Source organism: Otolemur garnettii, unplaced genomic scaffold (genome assembly GCF_000181295.1).
Source record: "Otolemur garnettii isolate 467f Iridium unplaced genomic scaffold, OtoGar3 scaffold00092, whole genome shotgun sequence".
In the NCBI taxonomy this organism is placed as follows: domain Eukaryota; kingdom Metazoa; phylum Chordata; class Mammalia; order Primates; family Galagidae; genus Otolemur; species Otolemur garnettii.
In genome coordinates, this window is record NW_003852487.1 from 1,181,266 (window position 1) to 1,194,334 (window position 13,069).

The window sequence follows — 13,069 nt, forward strand, 5'->3', positions numbered from 1 at the left end:
GGCCAGCACAAATGTGACGTGGGTCCATTCAGACCCAGGATACAATTCCTTCATGGCTAACAGAGACCCAGTGTTTAAGAACGGGGTGGCAGGGGAGAGGCGTGAGATAACAAGGCTGGGGCCTACCTCCTCTTCTGAGGGCCCTGAGGTTCATGGGGAAGGGTCCCTGGTGGCAGCTTAGTTAGGCTGCACCCCGACCAGCACTGTGGATGCTGAAAACAGAGCTGGGTGGCCTCACTGGAAGCAAACGTTCTGACTAGTGGTCTCCCATCCTGGGTACATGGGTCTGACCCCAGAGAGCTGGCCTAGCTGGAACTAGGGCATCTGCACAGATGGAGGGTGACAGCAGGTGTGAAACCAGACACAGAACACAGTCTGGGCTGAGCCCTGGGCCACAGAAACATTTCCAGCTTTCAGAGAACTTGGGGCCAGAGCAGTAGCTGGGTGGACCCAGGGAGGGTGGTGCTGTCAGCACAGAAGGTCTGGGGCCCCCAGGCACTGCAGGCAGGGAGAGGTCCCTGCAGGCCTGGGGCAACGTCAAGCCCTCAGCCCCTGTGGGCAGGGGGCTCAGAGGCCAGCAGAGGCAGAGCCATTGGCAGCGGAGGTGAGGAGGCAGCTGCCGTGGGCATCCCGTGTGAGGCTGTAGGTGAAGTAGGCCACGGCAGAGCCCAGCGTCAGCCCTGACATGTAGGACACAGTCATGGTGTTTCCTGCAGATGAGACTGATCTAAGGCGGGGTGCAGGACACCCACCCTCCAGCCTCTGCTTCTCAGGTGGAAAGTGCGAGTCAACTGCCAGCTCCCAGAGCTCGTGGCTGCCCTGGTGAACATGCTGGCCACCTGGCTTCCTGCTAACACTCTCTCCTGGTCGGTCTTGGCCTTCCTTGGCCCCATGAGGCAACCACCAGGTGCCCAGGCCTCACCTGCTTGGTCCCCAAACCTCAAATACCTTTATCTCTAGCCTCCAGCTGCCTCCTTGTTAGGGACACTCTGGAATGTCAGTGGGCATCCTGAACGCACTGTATCCCAAACTTAACCCTAATGCTGATCTTCCTGCCCTGAACAGTGGGGCCTAAGCCTGGTCTCCCCCTGCACACCCCATCTCTCAACCTGTCAGCCAGACCCATGGGTTCTGGGTCCGCAGTCAAAGCAGATCCAGAATCCAGTCCCCCTCCAGCCCCATGCCCTGTGTTCATGGGCCTGGGCTGCTGCAGGGGGCTCCTCCCTCACCTGTCCGTCCCCACAGAGTCTCTCCTTACTGTCCCAGCAGCAGCCAGACCAGCCAGACTCCCCCCAGCTTCTGTTCCCACTGCTGCCTCAGGGCTTTTGTACATGCTCCTGCTTGGCCACTCTCTCCTTGCAGCTGGCCCCTCACTACTTCCTCTAGGTCTTTGCTTGAAAGTCACCACCTCAGTGGGGCCTTCCCAGATTGCCACACAAAATCTCCCCTTCTCTGGGCTATTATTTTTCATGGTACTTGCCATCACCCAACATATTACATCTGCTTGTTATTTGTCCTTTTATTGGCTATCTCCACCTCTGGATTTTCAGCTCCACAAGCGCCAGGAACATTGTTTTGTCCCACTGGGTCCCCACCCCACAGACCGTATTTGGCACACAGGAGAGGCTCACCAAATAGTTGTGGGATGAATGAATGAAGTGACCACCCTAATGCACCTGCCAACCATAAGACCATGGTCCTCATCAAGGGTGTTGGCCATGGGCAGGGGCTTACCTGCCAACTCCCGCTGCTTGGGGCCCACCTTGCTGGCTGCCAGGATCATGGGAACACTGCCAAAGTAACCATTGCTGACACCCATGAGCAGGGAGAAGACGCAGGGCCAGGCGGGGTGGCGCAGGGCAGGCATGCCACTGGGGTAGACGCACAGGATGAAGAGGGGGATGAAGACCACACGCAGACAGGAGCAGGCCAGCAGGTGAGTGTCCCTCCAGGCCACCGGCAGGGCCGCCAGGATCTGTTGGGAGCCAGGAAAGTGGGCTACCTGCCCCCCCCGCCCTCCTGGCTTTGCCCACTCAGCCCATGTTGCTGCCCTTCTCCTTCTCTAAAGCCCCCAAATTCCACTTGTTTTTTTGGTTTTTTAAAAAATACTGATTTGAATCAGGCACAAGGTAAACTCTAGACTCTGTCATCTTTCAGCCTAAAAATTAGCAAAACCTAGCCAGGTGTGATGGCTCATTCTTGCAATCCTAGCACTCTGGGAGGCCAAGGTGGGTGGAATGCCTGAGCTCAGGAGTTCGAGACCAGCCTGAGCAAGAGCGAGACCCCATCTCTAAAAATAGCTGGGTGTTATGGCAGGCACCTGTAATCCCCAGCTACTTTGGAGGCTGAGGCAAGAGGATCACTTGGGCCCAAGAGTTTGAGGTTGCTTTGAGCTATGACATCATGGCACTCTACCCAGAGTGACAAATTGACACTTTGTCTCAAAAAAATAAATAAAAATAAAAATAAAAAACCTATTGCCACCAGTAGTCCCAGCTACTTGGGAGGCTGAGGCAAGAGAATCGCCTAAGCCCAAGAGTTGGGAGGTTGCTGTGAGCAGTGTGACGCCATGGCACTCTACGGAGGGTGATAAAGTGAGACTCTGTCTCTACAAAAACAAAAACAAAAACCTATTGCAACTAAGCACTGGTTTCCCACCCCCATACTTGTTACATCACCCATTTGTAACAGCAACACCTGATCCTCCCCATTTCATGGCAAGGTTTTGGGGTGGGGCCCTTGACCCAATTTGAGAAATGAGGACCCCCAAGGCCCAGAGACTCTGACCACCTACATTAACTCACACAGCTAGGAAGTGGCAGGGTCAAGATGTGAACTCACTATGCCTTGCTCCTTCTCCAAGCACAGACTCCTTTCTCAGACCTTTCAGCTGTGTGACCTCAGGTGGATAGCTCCCCCTCTCTGAGCCTCAGGCTCTGCATTCATTAAGACTAGGCTTCTTCCAGCCTGCCCCTAACTCTAACCCTAACTCCAGGCCCCACTCCCACTTCCTGCAGGGCACTTGTAGTAGATTCTTCTGGTTTCTTCAAGCCACTTCCTGGTGCCCCTATTTTCCCTGGTACTCTGGTGGCCAGCACCTGTGCTCATCCTCATGGAAGATCAGCAACTATGGGGCAGGAGGGTGAGTCCCTCACCTGGCCTCTGTGACCCAACTGATGCTCTACAACTCCCCTGTGACACCAGGCAGGGGCAGCCCTCCAGGCCACGCTATCTGGGATGGCAACATTGCTGGGCTGCCGCCCTCCCCACCAGGGAGCCACACACATCCCCAGCCCAGGGACCTCCCACTCCTGCCCACCTTGCCCACGAAGTCTGAGAGGTTGAACACTGCCATGATGAGGATGGGCAGCCACTCGCCCAGCATGCAGTGGCGGATCTCGGACTCCAGGCCAGGGAACAGGCACAGCGTGATGAAGTAGGTCACGGCGATGGACAGCATATCGGCCCAGATGACCCGTGCCACCACATAGCGGTGCAGCAGCAGGGCTAGAGGCATGAGGGGGTCAGAGGGTGGTGTCTGAGGGGCCCTGCCCACCACCCAAAAAAGCATCACCCACAGGGCCTGGGGGCTTGCCCTTACCCCTGAAGGTTGGCCAGCTCTGCTGGACTCTGGGCTGGGGCACGTCAAAGCGCATGTAGGCACCCCCGCTGCCAGTCACCTCATGCACTGGGCTGTCCTTTGGGGATCCGCTAGTGGCCAGGGCTGGGGCTTGGTGCTCCTGGAAGGAAGATGGCATGGGGGCATTGGGGTGGACGAGCCCCTAATCCAGGTCCAGGAGGAGCCACACTTAGACTGGCATTCAGTTTGCACCTACTGTGTCCAGGATACCATTCTGCTTTACCCTACTGAGGCCTCTCAGATTTCTGAGGTGGCAAATTCCACCTTGTCACCCCCATGGGCCCTCTGTGTGCTTCTAACCAAACCAAGCACAACATCCTAATCCCCTTCGCCAGAGGCCCCTTGAGGCCTCCCATACTCTGTCCACAAAACACAGCAGGCTGCTCCCAGCATCTGAGCCCCCACACATGCTTTGCCCTCTGCCCACAACACCCTTTCTGTGGGTCTTGGCATCTTCTGCTTCAGATGGGCAGCCCAGAAGCCCCTCCTAGAATTACTTCCTTGACTATAAAGGAGACTGGCTCCCAGAGGCCAGGGAACAGGCACAGTGTGATGAAGTCAGTCACAGCAATGGACAGCGTATTGGCCCAGATGACCCGTGCCACCACATAGCAGTGCAGCAGCAGGGCTGAAGGCATGATAGGTATGGAAGCCTGAGAAGCCTCAGTAGGGTGAAGCAGAATGGTATCCTGGACACAGGATACCTCCCATCTATCCTGGGCCTATTCCTGGGCTGGGGGGCTCCATGAGGAACAGAATTTCCAGCTCACTACAAGGTCCCCAGACAAAGATCTGCTGGATGAAGGCTTCTGTGACATTCGGGTTCTACTTTGCTGATGAGGTCTAGTGACCCTCAAATGGCTCACCTTGCTCTGCTTGCCTCCATGAGACCAGCACTTCTGACCTCATCTCAAAGGTTTCCCACCTGCCGCCACAGGCCCGGGGGCTATGCAGTCCTGCCACCACCAGAGGGCCCCCCTGCACCCTAGAATGGCCGCTTGGACAAACTGCACAGTACCAGGGCTGCCCTCTGGCAGGGGTTGCCAGTGCTGGGGACCCCAAAGGGGAAATGCCTCTGTGCTGTGACAGCAGGAAGCCCAGCACAGTCAGCCCCAGACCGTAGCAGAGCCAGAGGCCATGGAACTGAGCCTCTGGCCTTTCCTCTCTGCCTGTCTTCCCTCTGTTTCCACCCTCTCCCATTCGTCCTATGGGAGCTGTAGGGGTTCTGCCTCTTTCCTTAGCATGTCCTGTTTCTAGGTTAGGGTGGAAGAAAGTGTAAGCTTCCTAGAGAGTTCGCTGTCAGGCTGAGTTGACACCACAGGGGCTAACCCAGCAGGTGGTCTATCCCAAGAAAATAGAAACTTTAGTCTGCATAAGGTGGGGGTGTCACAGCAGACAAGGCCTATGTGTGCCTCATAAGATGGACACAGCAGCTGACCAGAGCCTCAGACAACAGGTTGGGTGGAACCATAAGGGAGAACACCTTAGTTCACATTAGAAAGCTAGGGCCTGGGCTCAGCGCCTGTGGCTCAAGTGGCTAAGATGCCAGCCACATACACCTAAGGTGGCAGGTTGGAATCCAGCCTGAGACCACCAAACAACAATGACAGCTGCAACCATAAAAATAGCTGGGCCTTGTGGTGGGCGCCTGTGGTTCCAGCTACTTGAGAGGCTGAGGCAGGAGACTTGCTTGAGCCCAGGAGTTGGAGGTTGCTATGAGCTGTGATGCCACAGCACTCTACCCAGGGGGACAGCTTGAGGCTGTCTCAAAAAAAAAAAGAAAGAAAGAAAGAAAGAAAGAAAGCTAGGGCCTGAGACAACACGGGGGCCACCAGCCTAGGGCTGCACTGGAAGAGCCGCACACACCCCCATAGCCGGCTCCTGTGGGTGCTTGGGCCTGCAGCCGTGGGGGACGGACACTTACGAAGTGGATGTCCTCAGCAGCCACGTCGTGGTGCACGCGGTAGCCAGAGCTTCGGCCCGGGCCCGCCCGGCAGCCCCGCCGGCTGTCGCGGGGCCGCGCGGCGTAGTAGAGCACAAAGCGGCTGCGGCGCACCAGCAGGTGCAGCAGGAAGCACAGCAGCTCCAGCCCCACAGACACCAGGAAGAAGATGAGCGTGCTGGCGCGCTCGTCGGGCAGCAGCAGCTTGGTAAGGATGCGGCTCAGAGAGATCATCACCCCTGCGGTGCCTGAGGGCACGGGGAGCGATGGTGGGACTGGGAGTGGCAGCCAAGACCACCCCTCATCACCCCACCTCTGTGCGCTCAGCCTGGTCCCACCCCACCCCCCTCCCCAGTTCAGCTTGGCTGACCCCCACTTAGCCCCTTTCCCACTCAGCCCTCCCAAACGTGCCTCACCCCTCCTAGCCCTGCCCAGCTCCCCACTATGCCCTCCTCTACCTTCCACTGTCCTGACCTTGCCCTGACCTCCCTGCCCCAGTCACCCCCCTCCATCCCTATGTATGTTCCCCTTATCTCCTCCCCACTCAAGAGATGTCTTACGCTCTCCTAGGAGCTGCACACTCAGACCTGCCCCTCTTTCCCAGCTCACACTAGTACCCCACAAAGACAGAGCATTTATCCTGCTGTGAGCTCTTCTGCAGGGTAGTCTTGGTTTGAGGGGACACACACACACACACACACACACACACGGGCCCTGCTGGGTGAGGGTTCACAGACAAGTCACAGAGACACAACCGCACACCTGCAGCCAAGGAACTAAAGGGAGCTGGATGTGGGGGAGGGTGGTCAGAGAACTTCTGGGAGGTGCCCTGAAGCTAGGTCTGCAGGATGCCCATTTCTTTTAGGGGCTGGTAAGAGCTCATGAGAGCTTATGATGGTGGAGCTGGAACCCCAGAGGTCATGAGGTCGGGAGGAGGGGCAGGCAGGGGGGCTGCCAGTGGGATTAGAGCTTCCTCTAAGTGGGCTCTCCCACCACTGAGTGTCAGGCAGGGGCAGGTCATGGCTGCTGTGGGCCACCCCTAGGGCCTACAGGGCTCTGAGCAAATTTAAACCCCTCAAACCAGCATGTCAGCACCATTATGGCAGTCCAATCTTTCTCTTCCCCACAACGAAATCTACCTGAAGTGATCTGTCTGCCCAGCTGCCTCACTGGAACTAGGACCCCACAAAGGTGACTGTGGGAGTTCTGGGGTTATGTGGTCAACAAAGGGAGAAATGGAGACAGAGCATGGGCTCCTGGTATGGGCTCAGCTTCCTGCCTGCGCTGTACCGGCCCTGGCTGCTCCAGGCACATCTGCAGGAAGGTGCCATCAAAGCACAGGGCTGGTCCATGTGGCCAGACTGAGGGCAGGAGTCAGCTGCCTGGACCAGAAGCTGGATCAAAGGGGACAGATTAGGACTTGAAACAGTACTGGGCATCAGGTAAGGTTCAAGCTTGAGATAGGGACTCCCACTTGTTGAGAAGGGGCAGATTGGAAGTGGTGAGGTGGACTCAGGAGATGAGAATTTGAGAAGCTTGTGGTCGGGAGTTTGAGGACAGCTTGGCGCTGAAGGTATGGCAGTAGACTTCATGGCCACAGATGGACACACAAGATGCACACCACACACACTCACAGTACTGCAACACTCCAGCCACATGCTCAGAGAGGCATGTACTTCTCACATCACAAAGGATCACAAACTCCAGAAACAGCGTGCAACCATGTTCCTTCCATCTGGGAGTCGACCCCACTTCCTCCCTCAGCAAGGCAAGGAGAGATGGTGGTCATCATCCCCAGCCCAGCATGCCCAGAGCTCGTCTCCTGGGGGTCTGCAGATACTCACTCTCCCCGGTCATCACCCCCTGTGTGTACCTCTTGGGCAGCATCCCCGTATATCCATAGAAGCTGGATTGCTGCACTTAAGACAGAGAGAGGAAAAGCCATGAGATACCCCTATAACTTGTAAGCTTGGGGAAAATGCAAAAGATTGAGAGTATCGTGTTAAGGGTGAGGATGTGTAAATAACTGTTAACACCACTAGTGGCAGGGAAATTTGACACAACCACCGAGTGGCTGGGCAAGAATGCTAGATACTGCCCACCAAATAGTGCCCATGCTACTGTTGAATCCTCATCTCTGGGGGCAGTCAGGGTCAATGATGAGCTCTGGCATTAAAACGTGAGCAGAAATGATATGTGTCACTGCTGAGCAAGTCAGCAAAAAGCCCACCTTTCTCCCACAGTACTGACAGAGGCGGCCACGTGTTGCAAGGGGAGGTAGTCGCTGGCAGCCTGAGTCCCTGAGAGATGAAGAAGAACATACCCTGCTCCCCCCAGCCCCAATGCCATGGGTTGTCAGGCAGCAGGGGTGAGAACTAAGTCTTGGGCTGTGAAGCCACTGAGCTTTCTGAGCTCATTTGTTATGACTCATCCTAACCGATAAATTCAGAGACCCAGCAGGATCCAGGTAAAATTAAAATGCACTAGATCATACTCTGAGGCTATCAAATCCATGCCTAGATGTAGACCCGGGGGCAGCATTTGTCAGACTAAAATCTGGTCAATGGCAACAATTTTTTTTTTTTTTATTAACAAAACAGAAAAGAATACACTGAGCACACTGCCTGGATTGGCCGTGATCTTTCAGAAAGGCTTGATCTCATCTATAAACACATGCACATAGCGTAAAATGAAATCACGGTCAAAAAAGTGCGAAAAGCCTACAAAACAAATGGCCTTGCAAAATGTCTCTGTCATGTCACATAGAGGCAGGCCAAGGAAACTTCCTGCATTAAAGGAGATTAAAGGATGAAACAACTAGATGAAATTTGTGATCCTACAGAGAAACCTGGGTCAGGAAAAAAAATGCCATAAAGGACATTTCCAGGACAGTTGGCAAAATCTGAATTATGGGTTGTAGCTGATATAATAGTACTGTATGAGTGTTAAATTTCCCAATTTTGGCAATTGTGATGTGGTTATAGAAGAAATGTCTTGGTTCTTTGAAAATATAACCTAAGTATTAGTATTTAAGCAAGAAAGGTGATGATACCTACAACTCTCTCTCAAACGATGAAAGGGCATACATTTAGGGGAAAATTTATGTACACAGAGGAGGGAGGTTGAGAGGGCGAAAGCGTGCACATACAAGTTCTTGGTATCATTCTTGCAAGTTTCCATAGGTTTAAAATTTTTTCAGGATAAAAATTACAAGAGGCTCAGTGCCTGCAGCTCAGCGGCTTGGACATCAGTCACATATAGCAGAGCTGGAGGGTTCAAATCCAGCCCGGGCCTGCCAAACAACAATGACAACTACAACCAAAAAATAGCCTAGCATTGTGGTCACCGTTACTTGGGAGGCTGAGGCAGGAGAATTGCTTAAGCCCAAAAGTTTGAGGTTGCTGTGAGCTGTGATGCCACAGCACTCTACCGAGGGTAACATACTAAGACTCTGTCTCTTAAAAAACAATTTTTTTTAAGTAAATAAAAATAACAAGAAAAAAAAGTTTGAAAGCCATTGCCCAAGAGAAACAGTGGCATGGTGACAAAGGCAGGGCAGTCCTTACAGGCTTGTTTCTAACAGAGAAAAACAGTGGCTGCCTCAGTGTCTGTGTCTGACAGACACATGCTCAGCACTTGGCCAGCCTGGATCATCTTGAGTCACATGACACCATCAGACAAGCAAGGCTGGGAGCCCGCAGTGGCTCAGCTCTAGCCCCAGGCCCCCAGGTCATACCTGTGCAGCCGAAGGCCACGGTGCCCACAGCAGCCAGGTTGATAGCATAAGCCTGGTCACGAGAGAACAGCTGCAGCCACACATCACAGATGCTGATAAAGAGGAGGGGGCCCAAGGCTAAGAGGTAGCCTGTGGGGGGAGAGGCCGGTGGTGAGGGGATGGTGAGCCAACTTGGTAGGGCCCCTCATCCCTACCCATCCCACGCAGTCAGCTCTCTTTACCCTCCCCCCTGGACACTGGGAGGGCCAGGGATGCCTCAGAGGTCTAAGCAAGACACCTTGGAAGACTTCCTGGAGGCGCTGCTATGAGCTGGGCCTTGAAGCTGGGTGTCACCATGAAGAGGAATGGGAAAGGAAGAGCTTATCAGGCAAAGGGGAGAGCTTAAGCAGGGGCCCAGGGACATGACACCTGGTGCTCGAAAGCCTCCAAAGGCAGTATGTTGGCTTATTGTGGCCCCACCATAGCCAGACCCTCTTTTCCTTACACTAAACCCCAGGGCATTCCTAGGAAATGTGCCCATTTTACAGATAGGCCAAGTGAGGCTTAGAGAAATGGGGTGAGTGAGAACCATGAGTGCAGGGGGAGGAGTCCTGTGGCAGGGTGGGGTCAGGCGTACCTGCCGTGATCCTGGTGTGCAGGTCCAATCTCTCCACTAGGACATTGTTGAGAAGCACAGCCACCAGTGCCACCAAGATGTAGGTGAGGCTCATGTCAAACACAATAGAGGTCCCTGTGGAGGGGCGGCCAGCTGCAAGTGCTCAGGGAGAGCCCATACTCTCTGCACCTTCCCCTGACAGGTGCTACTTTGGCTCAATGTCTATAGAGGGTGGGTGACTCCCCTGAAATCACTCAGCAATTGAGTGACTCAGCTGAGCCAAAATTTAAATAAAATGGGTTCCCAGGCAGGGTACTGCCTGCTGAGGCTCCTGGGGGCTGGGGGCCAGAGCTGAGTGTGCTGGGAGCATGTGGGGAGACTCACCTGGGTACTTGTGATGCAGGTGGTCCACGTCAGTGATAAAGCTGTTGTATGGCAGCAGGAAGCCCACCCCGGCCAGCAGCATCGCAAAGTAGATGGCATGGTAGCGGTCGTCGGGCACTGGCTCCTCCTCCACTAAAGCCAGAGACATCAGGTGATGAGGACAAGCCACTCATGGCATGCAGGGCTGCTGGCCACCACCACCAGCATGGCCACAGCTGCCCATGCCTCTGTCTCCATGGCCACTTTTGAACCATAGCCAATGCCACCATATCTACTGCCATCACAGCCACTGAAGTGGCCAGCTTGGTGAACTGTGGAATGTCTATTTGAAGACCACCTATGGGGCCAGCTGGGTGGTGACACCACATGGGACTAGGGCAGGACTCTCCGGGAGACTGTGTGTACCCTAAGTCAGTGTCTGAGGCAGGGCACTCTCGCCATAGTCAAAACATGTGCCCCAAAACCAAGGGGTGGACATGGAGTGGTGTCATCCACTCCTGCCTGTAGTGACCCACTAGCAAATCTCTGCTTCCCAAGTCCAAGACTTCTGGCTCTGCTGACCTTGGGGCCTTGGCCCCAGTAATTCCACTGAGCTGGAAGTTAAGACTGTCAACTGACCACCAGGGGTTCCCCATGGCCCCATGGCCTTTGAATCAAGACTCAAGGAAGAAGCCTCTGTGCTGGGGGAGCATGACCCTGACCAGCAAAGGGAGAGGCTGCTACTACATGTGGGGATAAGGATACGTCTGGAGTACAGGAGATTCTGACAGCATCTTAGTGCTTCCATTCCCTGGAATTGAAATCCGTGGAAAACTACAGCCCTACTCATGGCAGGACAGTTAATGGCCTAGACCTCCCGGGAGGGAAGGTTTGGGTCTCCCCCTCCCCAGACAAAGCACAACCAGGGGAGGTATGTGCTGAAAGCACAGACAACACAGATAGGCAGTGGGAGAAGGTAGTTACAGAGAACCCTGATCATGCTAGTTATTGATACCAACACCAAGGCCCCCGTCACCACAACCATCACAGTTAAAGTCACCACTGCCACTGCCATATGACCACCATCTGCCCTCATGGCTGAGGCTGCCAGGGCCACCGCACCATATCTACTGCCATACCTCAGGATTGGCCCTGTCCGCACATGTTGGGGCAGAGAGGTTACCTCAATCTCCCACAGGGCTTGGCCAACAGAACCCCCACTGCCCATCTGCTGGGAGACAGGAGGCAAGCAGGGAACACCCCCACTTTAGCCCCAAGTGGCTCTGGTATCAACAGGAGCTACCAAAGAAGAGCTGTTGCTCATGGGATGTCTCCTGAGTGCCTGGGGTGGTCTGAAGCCACAGCTTCTGGATCTTGTTACAAGCACACTGACACCAGTTTCTTTCCCCCTTTCTAGGTGACAGAGCATGGGCCAAAAAAGAATGGTGACTTCCTCAAGGTCTCCAAAGGAGGTAAAGGAGGAGAGGCAAGATTGAAGTCAAACCTGTCAGACCAGACTTACCGCTGCCCACTCAGCAAGTCTGATCTCACAGCCAGCTGGCTTCATTCCTCAATGAGGGGAAACTGAGGCCAGAGAGGACAGGCCCTTTCCCAAGGTCACACAGCTGGGTCAAAAGCCAGGTCCTCGAATTTCACACCTAGTGCCCTTTCCGGGCACTTCCCTGCTTCCTATCCAGTTAGGCATGACTTGCTTTGGCCAATGAACATGACCAAAGTGACATATGTCACTTCCAGATAGAAGTTTTATAGGCCACAGCATGATTTGCCTTGTGCCCCTTTGCCTGCCCAGTGAGCCCAGAAGCACATGTTGAGACAGAGCCTCCTTGGCCCAGATGCATCGTTGGAGCCTCTGATGTCCTGCTTGGGACACAGTACCAGGGTGGAGGTGGACATGTTTGTTTCCACACCAGATCTGCCCCATCCTGATGGATACTGTCTCCACTGCTCCATGACTGCTCAGGGCTCTCACCAGGAGTCCTGAGGCCAAGTCCAGCTTTGCAGCAGACAGGAGACTTGCTGCACCCTCACTCACCAGAGTCCATGAAAGCTGGGACACCCCTGGCTCTAACATCCAGGCCCAGAGTTGCCTCTGCGGCTGCTGCCTCCAACTGGTGACTGTCGAAGCTGAAGCTCATTGCCACTGTCCTGTCTGGTGTCTCCACCACGCTGGGCTCCTTGAGGCGCTGACTCCCAATGGAGCCCATGGTGGCCTGTGCTATGAGGGAAGAAGAGGCATGTGAGGGAAGAGAGGCTGCCCCAGTCCCACTGCCAAGTTGCCAAGGCTGTATTCACTGTGGGGGGGCACCTTCCATCTATTTCAAAGGACACTTAAGCAGAAGGCTGACGTCACCTCTTTTTTTTTCTTTTTTTTTTTTTGAGACAGTCTCACTTCACCGTCCTTGGTAGAATGCCAAGGCATCATAGCTCACAGCACTCAGAGCAACCTCTAATTCTTAGGTTCAAGCGATTCTTTTGCCTCAGCTTCCCGAGTAGCTCGGACTACAGATGCCCATCATGACACCAGCTATTTTTAGAGGCTGGGTCTTCTCTTGCCCAGGCTGGTCTTGAACCTATGAGCTCAGGCATTCTACCCACCTCAGCCTCCCAGAGTGCGAGGATTATAGGCATGAGCCACCTCACCCGGCCTTGTGATATTACCTCTTAAGAGGCTCACCCTCGGCTTGGCGCCTGTGGCTCAAGTGGCTAGGGCGCCAGCCACATACACTTAAGGTGGCAGGTTTGAATCCAGCCTGGGCCCATCAAACAACGACA

The 13,069-nt window shown here is 54.5% G+C and overlaps 1 protein-coding gene across 2 annotated transcripts; it reads right to left on the reverse strand.

Annotated features, from left to right (window-relative positions):
* Positions 1-567: 567 nt before the first annotated feature.
* Positions 568-12,501, reverse strand: SLC29A4 (solute carrier family 29 member 4). 2 transcript variants are annotated; one of them, XM_003795442.3, is made up of 10 exons: positions 12,330-12,501; positions 10,298-10,429; positions 9,935-10,048; positions 9,319-9,410; positions 7,427-7,496; positions 5,565-5,830; positions 3,602-3,740; positions 3,320-3,507; positions 1,735-1,975; positions 568-710 (listed from the first exon to the last, which is right to left on the reverse strand). In XM_003795442.3, exons 1-10 carry the CDS (start codon positions 12,499-12,501, stop codon positions 568-570), a joined length of 1,557 nt encoding a protein of 518 aa, XP_003795490.1. The 2 variants fall into 2 exon arrangements, with proteins under 2 accessions (XP_003795490.1, XP_003795489.1); XM_003795441.3 differs by having other exon boundaries at positions 7,427-7,501; positions 9,319-9,447.
* Positions 12,502-13,069: the final 568 nt, after the last annotated feature.